General features: G+C 40.2%; 1 protein-coding gene across 1 annotated transcript; it reads right to left on the reverse strand.

The window, feature by feature from the left end:
• Window positions 1–7,839: 7,839 nt before the first annotated feature.
• On the reverse strand, window positions 7,840–26,438 carry LOC117431601 (tetraspanin-17). The gene is made up of 8 exons (XM_058996421.1): window positions 25,980–26,438; window positions 14,216–14,266; window positions 13,852–13,998; window positions 12,297–12,467; window positions 11,179–11,304; window positions 10,850–10,897; window positions 8,712–8,828; window positions 7,840–8,086 (listed from the first exon to the last, which is right to left on the reverse strand). The coding sequence occupies exons 1-8, from the start codon at window positions 26,064–26,066 to the stop codon at window positions 8,021–8,023; spliced, it is 813 nt and encodes a 270-aa protein (XP_058852404.1). The 5' UTR covers window positions 26,067–26,438; the 3' UTR covers window positions 7,840–8,020.
• Between the last annotated feature and the right edge of the window lie 1,403 nt (window positions 26,439–27,841).

Consider the following 27,841-nt stretch of genomic DNA (forward strand, 5'->3'; position numbering starts at 1 on the left):
CTGCGTTTACATAAGAAACACACTGAATTGCAGATGGGAAGTATAGCTGCTGCTGGTTGCATTGGGGGTTGCTGTGATTCTTACAATTCAAAATGTGGTCAATAGGAAAATAGTAATTCAGGAGAGAGGGGTAGAGCACTAGTAAATCCTGAAATAAGATACATTGCAGAGAGGTGGGCTTTTAAAACCCTTTCTGTTCTGTAAAAAGGCAGCTTAAAGATGGCTTGCACTGTTTAAAGCAAAGGCCACCCCCTTTACAATAGAAGCTTAGCCAGGACATGGCCGACTCAAAGCATACCACATTCCCCACAAGTTTTTACTTATCCACGAACTGAGAACAGCTTGAGGTTTGTGATTGAAATGATTAGAACACAGCACACCCACATGAACTCCATTATCTATCACTGACTACACTGCATACATACACTACAGTAACATGGAGATGACTCCAAGCTGTTATTGCCATGCATTATTTTGCTCATAACTAATGAACTGGATTAAGGAAAGCTTCCCATTTGAAAGAACAGAAACAAGACCCCATGCTTGCTGATGCATCGAACCAGTGTATCACACAAAGGGATATCACATTCACCCTGCCAGACCCACAGGTGCTCAGTCATTAAACCGCACAAAAGAGAAATGAAGCACACCTTGAAACAAGTCATTGGAGGATGTTCATATTACCAAAGGTGGAACTTAACTCCAATTGACGATGCTTTATTGGAATTCATCATAGCAGTTGGTAATGCATTCATCAACTGTGTCTCTTAATGACTTGTAATGGCACGGTGTACGTGTAGCTGCAATGCAGCTGCAGTCAAGGGAGGTGCTGTTACTATATATATATATATATATATATATACACACACACACACATACACAGGTTATTCTTTTATACACAGCTTCTTTGGTGTTCTTGCATGATTGTAAATGTATTGTGATCATTTTATACTGTGCTGCAGTCCATGCTCAGAATAAAAGTGGGAACATATCCAATCTGTTTTTTTGTTTTTTGTTTTAACAACACTGTTATTTATATCAGCATTAAACCACATGTGCCAAAGTACTTTTATGAGATCAAAATATTCCATATTGAAATCACATCTCTATTGATCGCCAGAGGGAGACTCCCTCATTAATCCAAATTTCATCCTTCTCTTGCTCATCACGTTTTCAGCAGCTAGCTTTCTAATGATTATTCTTCATTAAAAAATAATTAGAACACTGCCATTTAACCTTCCTCGTTAATCCTTCAGCCTTTAACAGTTATTTGTCTTGCGGGAGCCCAATTAGAATGGTCAATCTTTGAGCAAACCCAAGGATAAGTTAGTGACAGCTTGAAGAAGGAACACATATAGACAGATGTTGCCTGTACTGCTGAGTTTCACTAGTCCATACACTGCTGGACCCTTCCTCTCGAGTGCGAGTCATTCATCTGAATCTCACGGCTGACTGATAGCGTCTTGTGAAGCTCTCAAGACAGAGAGTGTGGTTATGAAAGGGGTTTGAATGACTGATAGTGTCCTGTCAAGCTCTCATGACAGTGTGTGGTTATGAAAGGGGTTTGAATGACAGTGTCTTGTGAAGCTCTCAAGACAGAGTGTGTGGTTATGAAACGGGTTTGAATGACAGTGTCTTGTGAAGCTCTCAAGACAGAGTGAGTGGTTATGAAAGGGGTTTGAATGACTGATAGTGTCTTGTGAAGCTCTCAAGACAGAGTGTGTGGTTATGAAGGGGTTTGAATGACTGTGAGTGTCTTGTGAAGCTCTCAAGACAGAGTGTGTGGTTATGAAAGGGGTTTGAATGACACTGAGTGTCTTGTGAAGCTCTCAAGACAGAGTGTGTGGTTATGAAAGGGGTTTGAATGACTGATAGTGTCTTGTGAAGCTCTCAAGACAGAGTGTGTGGTTATGAAAGGGGTTTGAATGACTGAGTGTCTTGTGAAGCTCTCAAGACAGTGTGGTTATGAAGGGGTTTGAATGACTGTGTCTTGTGAAGCTCTCAAGACAGACTGTGTAGTTATGAAGGGGTTTGCTGCACATTTGTTTTCTAGCCTTTCTGCTAAAGTTGGATTTATATCAGGCTTACCCGCCAGTATGTTTCAGTTGGGGTATGTCTGTGGTTTACTGCAGCAGATATATCAAGGGTCTTTGTATGAGGCTTCTAGAAAGATGGTCCCAAGGCTGTATGTTGCCGAGATGTATTTTTAAATGGAAACATCATGTCAGCTACTGTAGGTAGAGAAGCATACAAAACACACGTAATAGGATATTACATAGGTAAGAAAATGTAGATGATAACATGGTTCCAAACAGCAGCCGTAACAGAACTAGAAACAGATGTTATCTCTCTCTTTCGTTTTTTTTATTTTTTATAGATTACATTTAATTAAATAAATCAAATAGGCTGTCCATTTAACAGGAAGCACTGTATGGAATACTGCTAAAATAAAAACACCAGAAAGAATGTGCTGGTCAAGTTTGAAAGATGAGCAAATAGCTCCCTCTTGTGGTCAAATAAGAAATCTACATTTCTAAAAACTTCCGTAGATCGCCTTACAGTCTGCTCTAGTTACAGTAATACCCAGTTCAGTTTTTTTTGTGTATGAAAAGCTAACTGAAGCAACACTTAATTGTATAAATACCATGTAGTCATTTTCTCACCCTTTTAAAAAATCAGCGCAAAAATAGAGACACCTGGTGGTGTATTGTGGAACTGCAGCCTTATTCAAGGATTATACACAGAGAAAGCACACTTAATGGATCCTTGTCGTTGGAAAGAGTTTTAGAATTGGTTGCAACTCATGTTACAGTTAAAGATAAAGTACATTCAGGACTACAGATCAGAAGTATTGCGACACACTGTAAGGAACCAGTTGTTTGCTCTATCCCAGCATGCTACAGTAAACGGTTCCCACTCAGCAATATATAATTCTTATTAAATCATTTATGACAACCTTTGAGATGTTTCATGTGGACTATGGACTGTGGTTTTGTTCACTTATCCCTTACCCAACTAACTGACAATTAATAAGATGCAATCCTTACTTTAAGAATACAATACACCCACACATTAGTGATAAATCATTTTATTCCATATGAAAAAAAGAAGCATATTTATAAGATACTATACAGTGTAGCAGACCATGTCCAACAATCAATGTCCTTTATTTTCAAAACTAGTAGTTCCAACATGTTGGTGTTTCAGGAATTAAAAGTTGTAAACCATTAAAACACATTTTATTTGTCTCCGAGAGAAGTTGAAAGAGGAAGATGGCAGTTCTTGTTTTATTTGTATTATTATTATTCCAACCCATTTCTTGGAACTAAATGAATGATCTAGTAACGCTGTAATCCAGAGTTATTGTACAAAGTGTCTTTGTCCTTTCACATCACTTGACAGACTGCATTGCACATGGAAACCTGCTTCCAAACTTTGCACTATACAGAATATGAGAACTATCAAATCCACCACTTAATCACAGCGTCTGTAGTTTTATATAATCATTTACATACAAGCATAGTACAGTGGGTGGACCTCGGTGCACAAGTACGGCAAGCCCTTTTAAAAAGCTTCATTTCTGACATCAGCAATGTTTCATTGAATTTCAGATTATCATGGACTCTGCAACCAGACTGCCTTTGTGACCAACTGAACAGGGTTGTTTGACCTTTGATACTGAGCACAAGAGTTAGAGCCCATGCCAGAGAAAGGAGCAGCATGTGTAAGGCAATCCGAACCGCATGTTAAGTGTGATCACAAACTGCACGATAACACAGAAAAAAAAAAAGACAAAAATAAATAAATACCTAATCTGGAAAACAGAATCCCAAGCTTTTCCAGTAAGGCATGCTTGGTAACCAGCACTGCACATTTCCTTCAAAGAAACCACTGTTCATGTATTACTGTGAACAGTGGTTGTAACCAGGAGGTCCCCTGTTTAATAATCCTGCTCACTCACTGACTCACTGTGTGACCCTGAGCAAGTCACTTAACCTCCTTGTTGTTGTAAGAGACACTGTAGCCGACGCATAGTTCACACACCCTAGTCTTTGTAAGTCGCCTTGGATAAAGGCACCTGCTAAATAAATAAACAAAAAAATAATAATTACTACTGAATGTGTACCATGTTACAGGAATCCTAATCGAAAACAATGTCCCATTTCATTCCACATAACATTTTAGCTTGTCTTTACTGTTGCGCTATTAAAGCGATTCAACACACTCCAATATTTTTTTATATATATTTTTTTGAACGGCTGATGAGTCAGTGATATATGGTAAAGCTTTTTTTAAACTTGTGGCTTGTAATGTCATTTGGTCTGCCTCACTAGTTGCTATAGCGTTTACCCTTTCGACATAGGAATGCTTAAATATTCAGACACTTTCATTCAATAGCTTTGCTTTAAAAAGACATAAAACACATACTAGTGCATAGAAAGTGGTGTATAATAAAACTACCCCCCAACCCCCCCATTCATAATTCACAAGAACGTTATGCTTTATTTAGTTAATGTTACTCAGTTTAATTCTAACTACTCTATTCATCTAGTACTGCAAATACAGCAAGTTTGTATTCCATCCAGGTCCTAAAAGGTGCTCTATTTGACGATGTCATAAATCCAGGGGCTAGGCAGGGTTGGAAATTGTAACAGTACTATATTGTACTGTACAAGTATCCTTCACAAATTTAACATGATCTGTATCTCACAGTTTGCTCACGTGCAAAGTCAGATAACAAAGTAAAGAGGGACACTATTTAAAAAGAAGAGAGATATGATAATGACCCCTGAGGTTTCAATAGCTTTAACCTCTTCAGTGAATCAGACACAACTTCTTTCATAAAGTGAAAAGATCAGAGAGCAAGCTCGGAGGCATACCGCATGAACACCTTGTCATGTAGGGGTCTTGGTAATGTGGCAAGACTAAATGATTTGGTAAGACATTCCCTTCTGTAATATTGATGATCCCTTTCATACTATTTCATAAATTTATCACGACTATATAAGGTTTATTACTGGGAGATGGGGAGGGCGATTTGGGTTGCAGCTCTGCGTTTGAAACACACCAATGTTACCGATTCCTCTTTCTTCAATATTTAAAGTAAAAAGAAACAGGAGAGGATTCTAACAGAGCAGTGCAGCATTGCAATTTGGTGGCACAGCACGAGAATAGGAAATCTTTACATATGGCAGTCATCTTTTTTCTTTTTTTTTTTTGCTTCACAAAAACACAGTGACGATGTTTAATAATATTCAGAATCTGGCTGGAATAAAAATACCTTTAATGCTACAAGCATTTTTTCTTTTAATGACAGACAATGCCCATCCCTAACCAATAACAGCTATCCTGCCAACCTGGGAGCCCTCTGCCAGCTGCAATGGAAGCAAGAGACCGCAAGAAAGAATGGTGTGATCAGACTAGACGGGGACAGAAAACATGTCCAAGAAGGAAGGATGGAAGTAAACATCCCTTTGTGTGACCATCTGAACTCTTCAATTGTTTTGTCAGTTTAGCGTAATTAAACTGCTTCGTCTTAATCCAAGTGTGACTAAATAAACTATCAACACATCATTAAACGGATCAAACTGTTATGCAATTGGATTCTTTTATCCATTCTGCTCAGATACAATCCCAGCACAACCATTAACCCAACTTAACTGAAGGCTACCACCTAGTGGTGGGCCGGTATTGCAAGTGATTCATAACCAACGAAATTAATCCAATATTCACAAAAAAATTAAATAAAAATGGTACCACAATATACAGAAATATTGACTAGGAGAAATAGCTTAGTATTAACACAGTATTAAACTACAGTTTGTGTTTGAATACCGGGCTTGTGTTGACTTAATATTACACACATAATATAATGAAGTGTTGTACAAGACATCTCTTGAACCGAGGTAGTGTTACACAGACATGCTGAAATGACAGTGTTTGAGCTGTGGGCTGGTTGGTTTATTGAGATTATAATCAACACAGAACTTTGAATATCCAGGACCACTGTAATAGGACGGTGTGCCTAGCTCATGCACAACAGTACTGAAACCTCAAGTGAAAACCATCCTGAACTCCCATTCAGGGAACTGGAGACATGGCTGTTTAGGGTGTGCAGTACATTTAGAGTTATCTGCTTCTTTACTTGATTTATAGAGTTATACCGCATCCAGTATCAGAGAGCACTATGGTGTAACCATTCCTCCTCAAAACGTGATGGTCTGTCTGGTTTTGAGAGCCTCAATCCCTACAGAGCCACAAATGGGTTGGAAACATGGGAAGGTTTTCAAGGATTGATTGGCCGTGGAGGTGGACACCTCTTATTCTCATAAGACAAAGGCATAGTGCATAGAAATCAGCTTTCTTCGGTCAGGAAGAGCCAAGACGTGCAGAGCTTCACAGCCTTCCAGTTACAATAGACACTGGGGTGGCATGGCTGTGGCTACTGTACGATAGAAATCAAGAATAAGATCTTGTTGATCTTATCTGTTTTATAATCGTTATCATGGAAGCTTGACTCGACATGATTAAGCCAGTTCAGCAGGTACAGCAGTGCTGTTGAGTGGGCTTGGGTCCACAACATCCTGAAACAGGGCACTGAAAGAGTGATGATGGGACAAAAAAACACCTACACACACACACCACAGGATGAGCTAGTAATAATTCCACCACAGCACAGTCACACAAGATATTTAAAAGAACAAATATCTGAATACTGTTACTAAAGTTAGTATTGATGGAGATAGAAGGGTGAAAGAGAGTCCCACTAGTCTCTACTGTATCTGTGCATCAATTGGTTTAAGTTACCAGTTTAAGAGATTAATAATTGACTGCAGCGTCTGAACACTCGGAAGCGCTGTGCCCAGTGCCGAGCTCAAGTAGTGGCAAGAATCTAAACCAGAGATACTCCAGTGCTCGAGACACGCACAGAGCAATGTGGGACTGAGTCCCAACCACAGTCTGACATGTAGGGAATTATGGAAAGGACTTTTATTTTTTATAAATGCGCCATGCATGACAAAAGGACCAGACAGTAATAAAATCCTATTTGTGGCAGTGTCAGTACAAAAAACCTGCTCTTGCACAAATCTCAAGAGCGCTTACCTAGAAAAGAAATCTCTTTCAAATGTGCCCCTCTGAGTCAGTTCAGTTTGTGCGTTATAATTGTGAGCACCCATGTGCCAGTAACTGGGGTGGGGGTCTCTGTTGTAGTAGGCAGGGATGTGTAAAATAAGTGTCCAGGGACAACAATCATGTCAACCCCAAACTGTCTAAATAAATGTTAAAAACAGAAAAATCTGTGCTGGACAAGAGAGAGGTACTGTAATAGATATCACAGAATTTAACATCATTCTTTTTTTGCACCAAAATATTAACAACAAAATTAATGGTCTGATCCAAACTCCTCTACAGAGGCAATCCGTTTCAGAGTGATTTCTCCCAGTATTCCAGTACGAGAGTAAAGATCACAGCTGTTAAATAATGTGGGGCAGACTGCCGTCACAGGTGGGTTATCTCTGAAGGAAACATGAGAACCACGGAGGGCACAAAACCGCCATGAAATTAAAAACATAGCACGAAAAACAGGCTAACCTATACATGTAATGTCAGCCTTTTAAATTTCAGGAAGGGAGGTTCTCAAATTTGACCCAGAAGACAGGGCCGGGAGGACTCCGGATAGAATTAGGAGAGCCCCACTGGTCAGGGGAGACAATCTCTGATTCAACGTTTCGAGTGGTAAAGGCAGTCCAGTCAACTCCCAATGAGCTCCAGCTTCAAACCATTCTCGCAGGGAGCACGTGCAAAACCATGACAAACTCTTCTGTAAATCAGTTTAGAAAAAAAAAAAAAAAAAAAAAAAAAGAGAAATCAAATACGTCTCGAGTCATCTAATGAAATGATCCACATGTGTCCACCTTGGCAAGGTCCCCCTGCTGCAACCCGGTCTCCATGCTCTAGTTCAGCTCGCAAACGCCTTGGGGAGACTGGTTCTCGTCTCTGCAGTCTCCTGAACCTGGCGTCACCAGTTTGCCTTCACCGCTTTGATATCACTAACAAGGTTCTGTGCCAGACAGATTCCAAATATCTGAAAACAAACAAATAAAACAACAATTACATGGGCGCTCAGGGGCAGACTGGTCTTCATAATCCATTCTGAAGAGCTTACTCGTGATATACTGAAAGGGCAAGCCCGAATGTTTAATATGAATGAATTACTGTAGAAAACATCTAATGTGAAGGGGGTAATCACTAGAAAATATTGAGAACAGGGAAATACACATTAGAGCAGGACACTGTTTACACCAACTATGTCATATAGACTGCACTACAAATAAATAGTCCGTTACACCTCAGTAGGAAAATGATTAGCCAGCGTGTATTTACAGGGTGGTCTGACATTCATAAATTAGGCGTTATTTAAAAAAAGTAAAACAATACTATACAAGGTTTTGCCAGGTGTTCGAATGTAAAACATAAAACTAGTGTAAATCTAAACACATGCTTGAGTTTCCACAGCTTCCACAAACTACAGCTGCACTAACACAGACGGCACTGGGTGGAAATCCAGTATTAAAATTGCTAGCTCCGACAGGGAGTCTGAACTCGGAAATCCTGCCCAGATATGGACCAGCAGGAGAAGATATTTTCCATGAACATGTACTGTCTGTCCTGCATCTATAAAACTATAAAAGCACCCGTAATTTGCTTACCTGTAGTAGTGCAACTCCAACAAAAATACCAGCTACAACTATTAAATTATCCTGGAGCCATTTTTCAAATTGTCCTACACATCCCTTGGTGTAAATGAAGCTTTGCTGGTCCAGTTCCTAAAGATCACAGAAGAAAACAAACAAAAGAAAGGTATTACCAGTGGGGACATTCTAGGCTTCTTTGAAGGTCTGTAACCAGGCATGCTAGTGCGATAGGAGGGGCCCCCTATCCTCACACTGGAACCCTGATGCTTCTGGCACATTTCCAGTAAACACAACACCCAATCAAAGTTCTGCACCCTCATTTACAGAGCACCTCTCCCCCTCAGAGACAAATAAGCAGGTCCTTACTACCCACTCACACATGCACAACAGAGCTGTTTAGCTTATCCAAAACCAAGGGCATTATTATACATCTGGGGATTTAATTAACCTTCCAAAGCTTATTTAAAGATATATAAAACAAAGAAATAACTTAAAATGTATGCCACAGTGCAGGTTTCTGGAAAAAAAAAAAAAATACTGTTGCCATTCTTCATTGCACTATCCAGGAAGCTGGCAGATTGTGTGCTGGGAGGGGAAGCAGACTGAATAGAGGAACACAGAGCCTAAACCCCCCTAGAGGCACAGGCTTTGTTTGCACAGACACAGACAGAAAGAGGCTTTTGTTTCCTCAGATAACCGACAAAAAAAAAAAAAAAAAGCAGCTCTGCTATTGAAATCACAGCCTCTCAAGACCCCGGAGGGAACGAGGCTTGGTAGCAAATTACAAGAACCCATTGCTATCGGTCTGTAATACATGCTGTGAATCTGTGGAGCACATCAGACGGAACGAGGTCCGGAGGTGGACTTAAAACACCAGAGGGAACAGGCCAGACTGGAGTGGTCAAAAATACACATGTGCACAAGGGAATGGGCTTCACCAATCACTCAAACCAACACAAAGCACACATGTGCATATGCTCTTTCATTCACTGTGCCTGTTTGACAATCATTTAGGGGACATAAACTAGAAGCAGCTTGAAAACAAGGCAGTAAAAGACATTTTTTTTAACCATCCACAACTTTGAGAGTTTTGCCGTCAAGCTCCACTTGTCAAGCTCCACTACTGAAGGTTGTGCAATAAGTTCTCTTCTCGTTTTGGAGGCCTTACATTAAAAAGGAAATCTTAACTCTGCATTCAAATAGACACTTCTGGTCAAACAGCATATCTTTTCAGTGTATATTGACAACAGACTATTTATTTGGACACTAAGCTTGTTCAAGTGTGCGATGGGTATACATGTGGCCCAATTTGACAAGCTGGAATGGTGGACTGTGGGTAATCCAGATACAAGGTGTGGCTTTAAAGGGTTCAAAGCATGCACACACAAGAAACAAGCCCTCATCTCATCTGCTAGGACCCTTTTACCAAGGCTGGAAAGCAAAGTTCATTACAAAAAGCAACCGCCATGTAATTATGCATGGCTGAGGCATGCGCAATTACCTAGCTGCACACCGCAATGTTTACTGCATAAGTGACTGCTGTAAAGAGGCTCAAGCTGACAGCTGAAATCGATGCACTCTTCAGAAGTGATTCAGTCATTTTCTTTTACTGCTGTTATAAATGGAATCTGCCCAATTGCTTGGCCAAGTATAAACTGTTTTTATGACACTTTTAAAAAATGGCTGTCTAGAATGCCACTCTACCCCATATTCACTGTACAAATCCTTGGGGGGGAAAAAAAAAATCTATATCAATATATATATAAATCAAACTAAGATTTTTCTAGTGCTTCATCAGTGTTAAGTACACATTGCGATGTCTAGGTACTGTAATTCATTCAGAACTGCAGACAGAGACGCGTGTAGCAGCTCATATCATAGGCATGGCGTAAACGCTTGTCCACTTGCTTTCGTTTCTTCTAGTTTCATGGTGCCTTTATTGAGCAACTGAAAGCAGCATTGGGTATTACTGCTGACACTAACCACTGAACACCATGCAAGCCAGAGGCACATCAAGGCCGATGAGGAGACGGAAGCTGTATCTCCACCTCTGTTGCCCACCGACACACGCGTGTATCTCTGCCTTGGGGAGGAGCACGCTTTCATCAACCATTTCCTTTCAATTCACTGCAAGGTTCAAAAGTAATACTCACCATTTTGAGCCTCACGTCATAGCCACATTGTGTATTAAGTACATCCTCCTAGACAGAGAAAGAGGAAGAAAGAAAAAAAATTGTACAGGAACTACTGGCTCTTTGTGCCGCCATGCTACAAGAAAAAGGCACGACTTATTTTGGTTAGTAAGGTAAAAAACTCAAACTGACCCCCACTTTCTTCAACTTTGCCAGGTTCATATGTTTCTTTTGCACCTAAATGATAATTAATTTTCAACAATGCCTTAATGACAATCTGGACAGGCTGGGCAGCCCCTTCTTCAGTTGCACTTGCTTTCTGAAGGTCCTGCGGAGATCGGTGTTCTTACCGCAGGGTCCTTGACGCAGCAGGAGAAGGGGACTCCGCATCGCTCTCGGCTCGGGTTTATGTCCGTGCAGTTAAAGTAGATATTCAGGTTCCAGTCATTCGGACCATGTGCTCCACAGCATGACCACTGCAAAATGACAGGGGTGGTGGGGGGGAATGGGGAACATAGCAATGCAGGAATGTTTTAAAAACAAAACTACTGTAGCTCCTCATTAAGACAGCTGGTTAGGTGAACACTATATGTCCTACAGCTAGAAAGATCTTATTATCCATTTAACCTCCGGTTTTGTCATATTGGGAGCTCCGGGACTTCACTTTTCTGGAAGACACACTGGAACCCAGTCCATACAGACTGCAATCAAATCCCTTCCAAACACCTCCCTTCCCAGGGAGACTTCATGTCCTGTGTTACACAGGGAGTTTATTTTTCCTAGTTTTTCTATAATCCTTGATCAGCTGGGGCAGCTCCCATATCAATGTTATTGCAGCAACAAGTGACTAAACCAACACAGCCATGCATATCACTTTAAGTAAACTTTAAACAGGACCCTTCACTTATCAGTGTTTTATCAACTCTGACCAGAAATGGACCAGCACTGAACTGCCCTCTAACTCAGCAATCCCATAACTATTGGTTTAAAAACAAACAGCTACACAGAGACAGAGCCCTAGGGCCTTATACACTACGGCAACAGAGAAAACACATTGTGACTTTACCCACTGCATTGCTTTCCAGTGAACACACACACAGACACACCCACACACATTTCAAATTTATGTATTTAAACACTTAGTCATAAAAACAGCAATAAAAGCATACACAAATTAAATAATTACAATGTACATGATCCTGGTCATAGTCATAGTCACACAGCCATCACATCTATGGGGCTCACTATTAACAGATCACAATGCCATTAATATTTAATGGTTTAATTTCAGGACTGGGAGACAGGAGAATATTCCCAGCACTGTTTGCATCCATTCTACTTTACTTCTCAGTCCTATTTTCACAAAAATGAAAACAGTAGGTGTTTCTCTTTGGAAACAAATATAATATTACAAAGTGTGACTGCCGTCATTTTGTAATTATTATTTTTTTAGAAGACATTTACTCACATATTCTTGGGCGAAGTCTATAAGGTTCTGCAGATCGATGTCGTCCCGATACGCCTTGACATTGTTATTGATGAAGAAATTGAGCTGATCTTTGATCCAGTCTTTGAACACAAAGGCCAAGATCCCTGCCGTGAGCTCCAGGAAAAAGATCAGCCCTAAAAACACAGAGAACTGGACAGAACGAGAGAGAAAGAAACGGGTTAAGATCCCCCACAAGCGGTTTCTTCAAGCAAGTGCCTTGCAAAGCGCACACACATTAAAGGGATTTAATCAAAACCTCCAGTATCTCAGCCAACCAGGTTCATTACCGTGAAAAGGTAGCACGTGGAAGAACATCTAAGAAATGCCTACGCAAAGTTGAATAAAATGTGGGAGGTCACAAAGCAACCTTAACGAATCAATCCAATCTATTCACTGACCCAGATCTTATTCTACAGACTGTCCACTCCAGAATGCACAACACCTGGAGGAACAGTTCCACGTTGCACACACCGAGGCTATTCCTCCTCCTCTCTCCGATTGGATCTGGATTCGTAATGTGTTGACTGCAAGCACTCCAGGCAATCAGGGTCTCTATGTTGCTGGTGATCAATCACTTTCTGCTCAGCTGTCAGGCGTAGATTGCTTTGACTCGCTGGCAACCCAGAACCATCCAGCAGAAACATCTGAAAATTTATTAGCGGTTTCTACTGCGTTATGAAGCTGTAAATTACAACAGCATGTGCCTGTGCTTAATGGTTTTAATTTCACTATGTGGCTAATGACAGTGAAACATAAGGTTCATTTAAAATGTGCCCACTGGTTCTGATAACAAATTATGTACCGATCCACTTAAATATATAAAATCAAGAGGGGCCGCAGATTCAAATCAAGTGATTACTATATTATCCAGGCTGTAGCAAGCTAGCACTTTGTAAACTGGATCAATACAGCTCTGGATAGCCTTGCTATTATCAGCCTGAACGTTTAAGCTTGTTTAAATTGTATTTTGTGATTCGATTTATTCGTATTTCTTGCGTCTGAATCCAAACCTCAGCGTTTTGTATCTCGACTCGGTAACAGAATGCAGACACTTTGATCGTCTCTGAATCAGCCTCTTCAAATGTGTTTCAAATTAGATTTGCAAGTAATGGAATGGAAAAGATTCACATTGTGTAAGTTTATGGAAAGCACTTTGAGGAATGAATAATGAACTGAACTGACATGGCACAGACAGGATACACAGTACAGTGTGCTTATAGGAGTAGAGAGACTGTGTGGTGCTGTGGTACAATGGCACCAGGCAGTTACATACTGCACAGCATTAGAATCATTATTCCAAACGTGGACCCCTACAGTATGCATGTACAGCTGTGTGTCTGCCACACGCTACTTGGCTGACACAATAAATGCATTGACTTTTTTATCATTAACCCCTACCCACCTATAGACCTTTTGTATTAGATCTGGGTTCAATTTGATAAACTGTTGATTTCATGTACACATTATGTACAGAATATGGAGCTTTGTGTGCGTGCCAGTTTACTGTAAATCCTTTGAATGTTGATAAACTCACAAATTTGAGGAGGTGTGTGTTTTCTCGGAGCGCTCCGATACAGCCAGCGAAGCCTAGGATGAACATCACAGCCCCGACCACCATAAACAACCAGACGGGATCGAAGCCGCCCAGGTCCGTGATCGAAGAGATGTTCGACAGCACTCCCTGCAACAGCAAGCCGTTTAAATAGTTACACGGTATGCTTCAGCAACCTTACCTAAACCTGGTTATCACTCCTTTGATACAGCAGTATTGAAACGAGAACTGAAAGAATGAACAGACTGCTTCAGCGTGTTTAGCTTCGATACATTCTGACTTTGGTTGCCTGGTGCTAGTGGTAAACATCAAGAAAACACGCTCAGCATTTCAAACGCTTCCTTACCTTTTCAGCCCAGGCCCAGAGACCGATAGCCAAGAACGAAGCACCCAGCAACTGAAAAACAGGGAATACAAGGAAAATGAGACTGCTGAACGCAATGCAAGCCAGCTTCCATTGCTTTTAGAGGAGAACGCAGATTCAATGCACGAGAGCAAATAAACAATGAGCGTTAGTGTAGATTTCAAAGCAGACAACACAAAAAATACTCTATGCTTAGTAATATTGTATTTTGTATTACTTGTATTGTAACACTTGAAATGTATTTGCTTACGATTGTAAGTCGCCCTGGATAAGGGCGTCTGCTAAGAAATAAATAATAATAATAATAACAACTATACAACACGGCTAGGATTTACCAAAGACACCAAAACGCAATTTGCACCCTCCATTTTTTTTTGTGCGAAAGAAAAAAAATATATATACCTTAATGTTACAATGTTACAAGAAAGCCGAGGTGTTCGTTACCATTTTTGTAACATTAACGGTTTTAACTGCCTTTCACAAATCAATGGGTTTTGGTGTGTTAAAGACGTGGGTAGAATGAGGACACAGATGTATTTTTGTGCACAGACTTAATTCTTAATTAGAAACCTGTGGAAACTGCCCGTAATGTGTTGTGAGGGCTGCTCTGTGCAAAGTGTACTGTACTTTCTTTGGCACAGATTTGCTGTTTTACAACTGTACGGTGCATTTACAGGAATGCAGTGTATACAGTATCCCAAGTTGAAGTGAGTGAACATTTTTGATGATAATAATAATACTAAAAAAAACCCCACTTAATGGCAAGTTTATACCAGCCATTTCAGTTAAGGCAGTGAACTGACTTTTACAAACATTGTGGTTTTAGGTATTTAACTCAATGGCGTATATTAGTCTGAAAGCCAGATGATCATAATGGGCTTGAATCAGCGTGCTTGTTACTGCAAAGGATGCTGTTAGCTTTGCGAGTACTGCATGTGGTTTAGGACACTGTATTTAAGTTAAAGAGGCAAAATACTTTCTAAAATACTTCTAATGGAAAGCCTTCTCAAGTTGAAAGAAGCTGCCACTACTATGCTCCAAATCAGGATATATTGTGGTACACTACTGTGATCTAGTGTTCAGAGTGGAGAATTGGGAGCGGTAAACTCCCTGCAAACACCTCCTAGTAAAATCAGCATCCCTGCCTGTTTCACAGTTCAGTGCCTTACCCCCAGACACCTGCGATAATGAAACCATGCATTCCCACATGATACGCAGTCAGTTCTGTTCTGAATAAACAGTTCCCTTTTCGACTCACTGGAACGACAGCCTGGTAACCACCTTAAATCTATCTACCCATCAAACTGATGTCCCCGTGTACTGTAATGCACAGACGGAAATCTTTTATCCTGAAAGCATAAACACCACAAAAAATCACAGCAAACACTTTTAAAGCCATTAACACTGACAACTGAGCCTCTGCTTGCTTCAGCACTGCTCCGAAAGCCTCAAGGCCCACTGATTCAATGTAATACTGAAACCTGGATGGTGGAATCGCCCCAAGTGCAAAGAGAGTTTGCATGTCACCCCATTGATTTTTTTTTTTTTTTTTTTGAGCGATTTCAAAAGTATTGCATAACCTCCATTGATTTCACTGGATGGCACATGTATAGACCAAGCTACCCTTGTGTGTCCAGACTTGAGTAATGGCTGGGTGCTACTACTATATACAGAATGCACAGTATTACGTTGTGCCTGGTTGAATAGCAAACTGTTCGAGCATGGCGTTTATGTGCACACCATGTATAAACGCACAAAAGACATTTCGTTTCTTATTTAAATTAGAAACAGCAGGAGTCCTCTTTACTCCCACGCACAGATTTCTTGTCTAAGACACACAGGGCAGATTTCAGCTGGAATCAAAGAGAACGCCTCTGGTCTCCTGCCAGTCTTGTCCCACTCGTGTCAGATCTCTGACTGCAGAAACAAGGACTGTATTTGTCACAATGCTCTGGAATGTGTACACCAGCCTACCTTCTAGAGGGTGCCAATACACAGCTAAATAGTATTCATACTTCCTGCACTGAAAGGCTTCTTTGGTTCTACAGCGCAAATATTTCCACTAAAAAATACTATGCAGCAAAATACTGGCAGAGAAGTTGAAAAGAAATGAATCACAAAATATTGTACCCAGCTACACATAAACATTACAAAAAATCACTTCAAGTTTTTTGCCCAATAAAGAAAAAAATAATATTTCCTACAGTATACAATATACTCCTAGTCTCCTACAGTATATGTTTTGGATTGCAAATGGCTATAATCTAGGAAACTCGCTTATACAGAAATTGTTAACCTGTACAAGAACTCTCTCATGCTCACACCTTTGCGTTTACTGTATAATTAAACTGTTGTGGTGGTGCCTCTACTCTGCCTTGCTGAACATTATTATAAATATTATAATAAATTATGAACTTTCTGTGCGATTGTGAGGACCCTGTGAATGTGCTTGCACTGGTTTTATATATTTAACACTTAAGGAGGCTGTGTGGTCCAGTGGTTAAAGAAAAGGACTTGTAACCAGGAGGTCCCCAGTTCAAATCCCACCTCAGCCACTGACTCATTGTGTGACCCTGAGCAAGTCACTTAACCTCCTTGTGCTCCGTCTTTCGGGTGAGATGTAATTGTAAGTGACTCTGCAGTCTTTGTAAGTTGCCTTGGATAAAGGCGTCTGCTAAATAAACAAATTTTAATAATTATTCTATAGAATTGTGGACCTACATAGAGTAGGTGGATATAAAGTGTGTTCTGGCTTTGAGAAACATGGTCTGGATGTTGCTGTGTGGGTAACTGATCACTTGTACCAGTGCTGTCCTTGGAGTGGACTGTACAGCAATGCCATTGAAAGTCTCTCTCTTATGCGCTCTGCAATCCTACCAGGAAGCTCTTGGCTGCGTGCTCTTCACATGTCCCATCATCCAGGGCTGATGTGATCATCATGACTGTTTGTAGCCTGCAGAGAAACTCTTTTCCCAACTCCAATGACATCAAGCTGCGTACAGCTAATCGCATTGGAAATCCCTGAGCATATCAGGAACTCAAACCACTTCAAGGACTCAATCAGAAAAGAGGAGAACAGGCAACAGAATAAAACTGAATACAGCAATCTCAGAGCAATCATGGGCTTCAACTGCATCTACTCTCAAAAAGAGCTGAAAAAGAAACTAAATGGAAGGCTTTCATAGTTTTGAAAGTACTTCATACAGTACATTTTTCAGATTCTTCTCTCTCAGACAAAATGGTAGTTAAAAGGACGGACTGCTGTAATTTTGAAACACTTATTATGTTAATGATGCAATAGCATTTAAAACCCCAATTTAACAACATCGCAAGCAATGAAGAAAACTGCTGTGTGTCTAATTGGCAGGGAGCCCTGTGGCTTCCTGAGCAGGGCAGCCATGCAATGCTGGGTTTATTATTCATTTTAATAATGGCACTGCTGAGAATGTACACAACAAATAAGAGAATCATACACTGAAAGCAGCACACCACCCTCAGGGTCACAGGTTAAAGGTTGCAGGTCTGTTGTATACCTGGATGTTAACTCCGGTCCACTCCCAGCACAGAGCACATAACTGGCACAGCAGTACAGTATGGAATCAACAGGCCGACAGAGGAAGAACGGCTTGACCCATCACATTCATGACGATGGTTAAACGTTAAGGCCAAATTTGAATCGTTTGACACTTGGCTAACATTTAGCCTAAATGGTTAAACTCTAAACTATGTCCATCCGACTGCATACACAGTACAGTAAATGCGTGAAACATTCAAACTACATTGAAACATTTTTCACGGGATGGGATGTGACAGTAAAATCTACGAGACAGGACAGGACGGAGCTCAAGTTTCACTCCCGTGTCTCTCTCTAACCCAAAACCCGAAAGTCTATTTGGCTTCAGCATTCAGAGTTTGCTAATCCATTGCCCTGACCTCCAGACAGGGCTTCCATGACGACCTGCGTTAGCAACCAGCGGTTACCCAGGAGATGCACAAAGCTGCATTCTCATTCTGATGAAGACATTCACACAGACTGAATCCCATCATCTACAGATTGTTGCTATGGCGACCCTCCCTCCGCCCCCTCATCTCGTCACACTGCATGGCAATTAGAAGCTGATTCACAGCCTGCTGTGTCCGGCTGTTCCTCCTATAGAGGGTCTGAGATAAGAACGCAAGAGATGTGCAAAATAACTGTAATAATGATAAACATACCAGGAGGGTGGTGTAGCTCAGATAAACTTTACAGCGTTCTGTAAAGCAAGCGGGAACACATTAAGTCTTAAGTGATTTATTTGGACTAAACTAATGCAAAAAAATGCCTGTGCAATAACATTACACTTCAAGAATTCTGCTGTGCATTCTTCAACAGTAAAGACACTGTACAGAAAAGGCACCATCTGTTTTGTTCGGCTACCAAAAGGGTTGACATGATGAAAGAGGAAATTTAAAAGAGAAACATAAAAAAAAGGACATAAATGGCCTTGAGCAACAGCCAAAAAAGCCTAAGCTTTCAAGATTACTGATATCCCTTGGCAAAGCAACAAACATTAAAACTAAGTTATACTAAAAACGATTTACTTTAACATCATAGTTAAAACAGACAGCTACAATTTTACAAGATTACATTTTGTTTTATAGAAGAGGTAATAAATCTCAATGCCATTAGTCCCAGTCGTTATCTTGACGTCTGGTACAATCTATTAACTGCTGCAGCGGCCAATTATCTCGCGCTAACAATGGCCACTACATTTTTTTTTGCTTTGTTATTGATTTTCAGACACACTAATCGTAGTCACGGTTGATGGGATGAGGTACAGACAGGTCAGAGGGAGAACAGCATATTATATTATACAGTACTACACTGTAGCTCAGCACTGAGACAACAGATGAATTGTATAGTTTGCAATTCAAATAATTCTCCATAGTGTATGAGACTGTATAGCATGTGATCACACACTTGGGCAACAGGGGTCAGAGAGCGATGGATCTAATTTAGCATAGCTCAGACTACCTTCCAGTCCAATCAGATTAAAACAGACACAGCAGCAAAAGCAGCAATCAGCATCACTGCAAGTCTGAGGAGGCCAGGCTGTCTCTGAAGAGGCCAGACTTCCACTCGGCTTGCTGACCAGCCATACAGATAAATTAACACTTGCATCAGAACTTGCCGAGTCAGCACTGACTGGGCTCTGTTGCTTTTCAACACAAGCGATCCTTTTGAAAAAGCCCTGCCTTGTGAAGCTATCCCTCTCTCAGGTGTGGGATAAAAAGTTAGAAAATAGACACACTAAACCGCTGTCCCGTACACTGATCTGTATATGCATGGGCACCACTAGAGCAAAGAATGCAGCTCAGTCCGTCGCTGCACACGTCGCCAAACCCTTGCATGCAGCAGCATGAAAAACACGTTTACGGTATACACCTGAAGGCGATTACTCTGTGTGGGAATTAACCCAATTCTGCCTGTACTGGTTTACCTACCGTCAGGTGAGATTTCATGATTTGATGATGGGATTAGTATAAAAGGAGGCGCTCCCAAAAATTAAATCTCTGAATACCACACCAAACTTATATTTGAACTTGCAGATAATGCCCTTACTTCTACAAGGGAAAACAGAAAAATTCAAAGCAAGCAGGTACCAAGTGGTGTTTCGGTAATGCATACAGTAATCTGTGTATATTATCAATTAAACATTTCTACAGGTAGCACAGGCAACTTTTTTTTGGCTCTACTGTTGCAACCAGCCACTGTGATAACCTTTAGGAAAGCCTATTATCTTAATGTCCAAGTGTTACCAACACAACATAGGGAAGGAAAATGAATGAATGCATTATCTACATTTAGCCTCCTTGCTTGTAGATTCCCATCTGTCTTTTGTAAATGACAACACCATCCCTCCCCCGGCTGTTTGAAATGTCATTCCTCAAAGCGGAAGGTATTACTGTAAGAAAACCACTAAATAATGAGAAGGGTTTCAAAAGGATTTGAAATGTGTGTACCTTCCTTTCACTTTACGGAAGCTCCTGGATAGCACAATACACAAACAGACAATAGAATAGAAAATAGAAAAGCACAAAAAAAAGATCATCATCAACTACAAACAATCCTAAACAAATGGGTCTCTAAGATCCAGCAAGCACTGCGAAAGCCATTCTAAAACCTGGAACGGATTGAAATGCTGCTGTATTCAGTGGGGATGTCATTTCCATCACTGTACAGTGCAGCGCAGTGTAGGGGAGCAAGACCATCTTGAGTCTATAACAATGAATGCAATGTGATTTCGCGGAAGACCTTATTTCATTACTTTTTATTTTTTTACCATGGAAAGTATTGCAGATTTTAGGGCTAGTGTATACGGGTTTGATAGCCCAGGCTTGATGTACTGTTCTGTTGCCTTTAGTAGGCTCTATCCTTATAAAACCATGGCAAATCCTGGTAAATGCAGTCATTGGACAGGACCATGGGAATACTGCAGAATTATCCTACACATTTACTATGGTAAACTTTTACAAGGGTGGACACAGACATGCAAAACTTTCAAACTAACACTGTGATGAAAACTGGGTGCAATGCACATGAAATAGTGACAGAAATGTGTTAGTCAATTGGGGTCTTACAGTATTTATAGTACTAAGATGCCTATTACGTACACATTGCTCTTCATTCAAAATCCATTTAGAGGGAGCTAAATATACACTTAATGCCGGACTGTGTTCTTTCCTTTGCTCACTGCTTGAATTGGCTCTGATTCAGCAAGGTTGTTATAGATGTTCTAGAGAAAACTAAATTCCAGACATCAATGTGGTCTGACAGGTGTGCTTCACTGGATGCAAGCAAGTCAATGCTTGATGAAGGAAATGAATGCTCACTCGTAAATAAAATAATAATAATAATAATAATAATAATAATAAATAATTTCCTGCTCTGATCTTTGCATTTTTCTCCCACCACAGCAGACAGCAATACCCTTAGACGAACACACATCCCAAACAGAACAATATTTAGATAATGGATTCACTATTGCACCAACACTACAAAACGACCGCAATTACAATGCAAATTGAAACACATTTCTAACTAGCATATGGGAAATAGTGAAGTGGAATATATATATTTTATATATATGAGCATGTGTGTACTGTATCTGTATGTGTATGCAAAGGGAGGGGTGCAGCTCTGTACCGATTGCAGATATGTGTGCAAGCTACTTTAGAGATTATGCAAGTGGACTGGTAACCCATTTATATGGAGAGTTCTCCCAATCTGAACTACAGTAAGATCCTTAAATGTGTCCTGACCTCCAGAAGTAGGAAGGCAGCAGCTGTCAGTGTTAATCTCCGATCCAAGTACAGGAGTTTTACCTTCAATTGCGTGTCGAGCGATTCCCTCTAGAGCTGCTCCTAGGTTTCACACAAAACAATGGCTTTTGCTGGTTTACGCACTCACAGGAACACAACAGGTTTCCTACAGAAAGTTACTCGGTTTAGTTTAGCGTTCGCACCTTTTTCCTTCTGACACGGAAGGTCACAGTATTCCAATATTGCCAGGAGTGGAGTTGAAAAAGTGACACCGTGGGTAATTAGCCTGTATGTACTGGCTTCTCTTTTTCCCTGGGTGAATTAATTTATTTAACCGATGACTGTATATGAGCTATTCATACTGTAAAAGGATGTTCAGTCAAATGCCAGAGCAACACCTGGTACCAGTTGTACACTACTTCGGTTTTACTACAGCAGTCTGTAATTGGTAAACCAAAGCAAAGCATCCGTCTGTTTTCTCTTCCCTCGTCCCTCTTTCTGTTGCTTCTCAGTTCCCAAGGAGAGGGGGAGGCTCTGTGTTCAAGTGAGGATGAAGAGAACGCTTCTCAAGTCCAGCCCTAGCTCAATACAAGCACTTACCTCTCAATGAATGGGACAGAGAGCGCAGAGCCCCCCCCCCCCCCTGCACACAATGGGACAGAGAGCACAGTGGCCCCCCTTGTACACAATGAGTTATGTCTTTCCTTCCCAAATCATTCTTCTGAATGACTCCGTTCCATTCCAGACTCAGAACCCAAGAAAAATAAAATGCTTTACAAAGAAGGTGAGAAGTATGATTCCAATCAATCTTCCCCCAGGGCCGCTCATTATAAAGGATTAATCCCGGGTCTCTCCAGCTGCTCTGCTGCCCAGACACTGAGGTGCATTCTAAGTGCAGGCTACAGTAGCATGGCATGACTCTTCATTAAAACATGCCCTGGAGATTGAAGGTCACCCAATGCATGCATTTACAGTATAAAGCAAACTTAAACCGGTGTCATTAAACACAAGTGGCAACAGTTTCTTTGGGGAACCATGTTCTCAAACCACTATACAAATATTAAACAGGACCCAAGTTGTACTAAAGTATATGAAAGTACACACACAGCAGCCCCATATACAGTACTGTATGAAAATAATCTGTTCATACTGTGTTTGCAAACCTGCATTCAACAGGTTACAGTACTTACTGCATTAACCAGAACCAACAAGGATGTTGATTTTGCGGATGAGTGGGAATTGGACTTCCTTTGGGGATTTTTTTTTATTACTCAACCTCTTCTGCATGAAAAAACAAAGCTTGACAGAAAAACAGCTCAATAATCAAAAGTTTGTAGAAATGTCAGTGGTCTAGCCAATTATTTAGATCGCTGGTTTGGGTCTGCTTTAGAATAAAAAAAAAAAAACTTGATCAACCAAAGCAAAACTGCAAATTGAAACAGAAAAGGGCTCTGTGGCCAGCCTGCACCCACACGCTCCTTTTCAATTTGGAAAGTCTCCCAGATGAGACAGATGAGACTCTTTTACAAGGAAGTCTATTAAACAGTTAGAATGAAACTTGGAGTCCCCGCTGTGGAATGGTTATGATGTCTTGTCTCTTGGATGTCAGGGGCTTTGAGAACATGTTCAAAAATCAAACGCTGTCTAATGACATGGCAATTGTTTTTTCTTGTTCAAATGTTTATGTTCATGATCTTGTGCTTGTTTAATAATTAGCCTGCAGACATTTAACCACACACCAGCCATTCAGCACTTCTTAGAGGTCTGACTGCGTTATAGTTTGAAAAAGGAACAAATCTTTGAACCAAGTCAATAAATAAAACATAAAAAAATACAACTAAAGATGGTACCTGTATGCCACAATGCATAATTTAGTGTATGGTATCTCATCAAAATATCCAGCTGGCTATAATACACAGTATGCCAATATTTCGACAAAACCACTGAGCAGTAGGATTTCAACTAGTCCTTAGAGATTCCCAGATTACTCCCACAATTCCATCACACACACACACAATCACACGTTACACAAAGGAAACACAGTCTTCTCTAAATCTCGGTGCAGTGTCTGAACGTGAGTTTGTGGTGGATATGCAACAGAAACACAGCTACGGCTTCACCGAGCCTGGTAAATAAATGCATGTGGATTAAATTAAAAACCAAACAGAGCCCCAATCAGGGAGTGGTTACACATGCTTCAACATGTGCTCCTAATTGAAACACCTCCGCATAAGATCCTCGAGTATGAAAACACATCAAGAACGTCCTTGTTCTTACAAAAAGAAATAAACACCTTCTGCTGTTCAGAGAAGTCCTACAGAGCATCGTTTTGCTGTTATACAACGGCGGTCTTAATCAATACTTCAGGAGGTCTCCCCCACAGCTTGAAATTAGTGAATTGATTGCATTGGATAGAATCGGATTGCTATTGCTGTAGGCTATTCCCTATATTAAATCTACTTGGCTGAGGAACTACTGCTAGATCATGTGGACAAGGCACTTGGAACTCTTCTCAAGGGATTCACAAAGCCAATGAAAACCTAGATGCTGTTTTTTTTTGTTTTTTTTAAATCCAGTTAGCCAATTTAGATAAGCAATGTGTGTTGGTTTTCCCTCCTCCCAAATATAAGTAAATAAATGCTGGGGTTTGGCTTACAGCAAATCTATTGGTTATGTCCTGAAGTTGTTGTTTTTTTTCTAACGTCTCCTGGGTGTGCACACCTGAGGGAGCAGCACCATGCTGAAGAGCTCCAGCAGTACTAAAGGACGAGTCGATCCACACAGGGGAGGGCAGCTTGCACAAATGGTATTCAAAGGCTGGGGAATACATTTGGGCATTCAGTCGTGTACACAAGATATCACTACAGCATGTTTTAGAAGAAACTTTCCAGTGCTCTGCATTTGGCTTACTCACGCTATTAGTGGTATGTTGAAGATCTGGACTGACTACTCCCTTTTTAAATTGTCCATGTTTCATTCCAAGTAATTTGCCTAAAAGTCAGTCACAATGCACAGTTGTTAGAGTCCATGTAATTTCCTGTATCTTCAGCCTAGACTAAGAATATGCCATTTAAAAACTTACACATCTGATATATCATTTATATAAATGACTGCACCATTAAACCAATATGTACAAGATGTTCAGCAATTAAAATGTATGGAAAAGAAAAAAGAATTGCACATTACTGACAGTTTGGATTAACAAATAATCTTGTTATAAAACCTAGGCTATTCAGTGGCAATAATGACCTTTTTATTATTTATTAAATGCAGCAGAATTGCTAAATGATTGTACAGAGTGTTCTTCAGCATTCCATCACATTAAAAGCAGTCAAGTACAGGGTGGTGTGTTTACTCAAGTCAGTGTCAGCAGGTTTTGTTGAATTATAAATGCTGTACAGTACAGTGAAGGCTGCAATGTTGCATACTTGTCAATATTACTTAACCAAACAGTTTTGAAATTACATTGGGATCCTAGAGGGTAGATTTAGTTCATTCAGATGGTATAAAAAATAGAGTAAAACAAAAATAAAACTACTTGCTGCTAAACACTCACTCACTGATTTACTCTGAATAAATACTGTATCCAGCTCTGAATTCATTCTAAATTAAAAAGACAATCAACAATGTATTTTTAAAATAGCCGAACAGCTGGATTAGTAGCCCACAATTTGGCAGGACAGACATAGGAAACCTTAATTCACAGGAACTTCAAACCTGAAATGTATGCTGATGTATACAGCTCGTGTTTATACAGATACACACACTATACAAAACAGTGGGGTTGTTTGCAAAATATAAAACAGCCAAAGCTAGAGTTCTTCAAAATAAAAGTCAATGCATTTAACAGTCTTAAAATGTTTAAAAACACAACTAAAGGAAGCCAGACAACTATACAACTTCATAGGGTACACCAGTAGTACAGAGGAAATAATATTGTTACACTCAGGCCAGACTTGAGTGCAAAGGTACAGAATTATTGTTTCAGTGTCTAACTATAAACAGAGACATCAATCGGACTATTCTTTACAAGTGTTTTGTATTCTTGAAAAAAAAAGGCTTCTGTTCGTCAGTCTTGTAAAGCATAGAATCGACAGTTGAGCTTTCTATTATGAAAAACAAGGCAACATTAATGCTTTTCAACCTTGAAATATAATTATGCAACTGCCGTAAAACGCGAAAGCAGTTAGTACTCTCATATTGAGAACTAATAATAATAAATAATCTTCGATTTAGCTTATGTCAATATTCTTCCAAGATTGAGAAAGGCGATTTGTGTCGTGCTGTGCAGATGTAAGGGTTTTTCACAAAAACAAACGCTCGCCCACCTCCCCCATCTCCCTCTCACACACAGATAATGTCACGATCACAACGTGTAGATTACATAATGTTTTATACTGCCTCAATGACACCGTAATGCTTCTCTAGCAACACATCTACTTACCCAAAAAATAATGTTGAAGCCAAAAAGGAAATATTTCACACAGCAGCTCACTTCGGGTCCTTTGTAATGGTGGTGTTTCCCGGACATTCTTCTTATGATATTATTACGTAAAAATAAAAAAGCACAGAATAATTCCAAACGATTGTACAATTCACAAAAATAAAATAAAATAATAAACGCAGAGCCGTGGCGCCTTGGCGTTAGGAATATGGGTGTATGTAAAACATCGAGCTGTGGGAATCCTCGGCAGGAATGAATTAGTGTAAAACAGGAGACATTAACCAGGACGCATTTGGTGTAGAATTACACAGCAGTAATCCCAGAGGTACGAAAAGGGTTGCATTTGATTTGTGTTGTTTTTTTTTGTTTCAGGATCGCCTGCGAATTACCTCCATTTCTGCTACAATGCACCTCTGACTTGTTCCCACATACACCCCTGCTGTGTTCAATGTAAGATAAAACACAGGGTTTGTCACAAAGCCCGTTTGGAAGCCACCTTTTTTTTAACAGGGACCTCTAGTGGAACCTGCGCGAAGTACAGCACAAAATACACTGAAGCGCAGTGATTACACTATGTAACATAATTTTTGTTCCTGGGTAGTAAGTGTTATTTCCTAATTGCTTATGCCTCAAAAGTATAGAAAATTGCTATTATTCCCCACAAACTTTGCTTTTGTGACCAGGACAGTGATATTTTGAAATTTACCTATTTCCAATGAGAAAACGGGCGAATTTGTGTCTTTTCATTTACATAAAGTCAGAAAAAAACAACATATGAATCCAAAATAACATGTATTTATACTAAAGTAATACAAAAATGACTACAAAAGATTTAAAAGTGAGTAGTTTTTCAAGATTTACGATTATACTGTAAATCACTTTCACGAATCAGCCCCCAAATGTAGTCTCCCATCATGTTCTCGTTATACTGTCCTTGGTAGTGGCGTTCAAAGTCCAGTATATCCTGGTGGAAGCGCTCGCCTTGCTCCTCCGAGTACGCTCCCATGTTCTCCTTGAATTTATCAAGATGAGCATCAAGGATATGGACTATGAGGGACATCCTACAGCCCATTGTGCCGTAGTTCTTCACCAGAGTCTCAACCAGCTCCACATAGTTTTCGGCCTTGTGATTGCCCAGGAAGCCCCGAACCACTGCGACAAAGCTGTTCCAAGCCGCTTTTGTCTTGATAAATTGGCCGCAGACATAGCAAAATGCGTCTGCTGGATGCTTGCAGCCTCTTGATGCCATCTCAGAAAAATGCAGATATGTATCCACTTAGGCAGCTAGAACTAAACTGAACTGGTGGGCTTAAGGCCCCTGTATTTATACTACTATTTTTATTACTGGAAAGTTCTAGAAGTTACTCCAAGTTTACTCAGCACTGAATCTTTCTGGAATGTTCTGGAAAATAGGTAAATTTCAAAATATCACTGTCCTGGTCACAAAAGCAAATTTTGTGGGGAATAATGGCAATTTTCTATACTTTTGGGGCATAAGCAATTAGGAAATAACACTTACTACCCAGGAACCAAAAAAAAAAAAAATTGTTACACAGTGTTATTGATGACGATCATGACCGCAACTAACAATCAAAGCCGAAATAAAAGCGGCTGAAATATCATGGAACACACACAAGCGGGAAGCTGCAGCTGAATTTGGTTTCGACACCATTGTGTTAACACGAACGAAATAAATTGTTATAGCGTTCGGAATTATTTTTTAAATGTTTCTTTTAAACTAGGTGTTAAATTTATGTATGCAATAGATGGATACCTACAAGGGTCAAACTTGGCCAACCCACCCATTGATGTGTATGTGTTCTCTGTGTAACAATGCAATATCTGCGATACATATTAGTTTG

Source organism: Acipenser ruthenus, chromosome 22 (assembly GCF_902713425.1).
Source record: "Acipenser ruthenus chromosome 22, fAciRut3.2 maternal haplotype, whole genome shotgun sequence".
In the NCBI taxonomy this organism is placed as follows: domain Eukaryota; kingdom Metazoa; phylum Chordata; class Actinopteri; order Acipenseriformes; family Acipenseridae; genus Acipenser; species Acipenser ruthenus.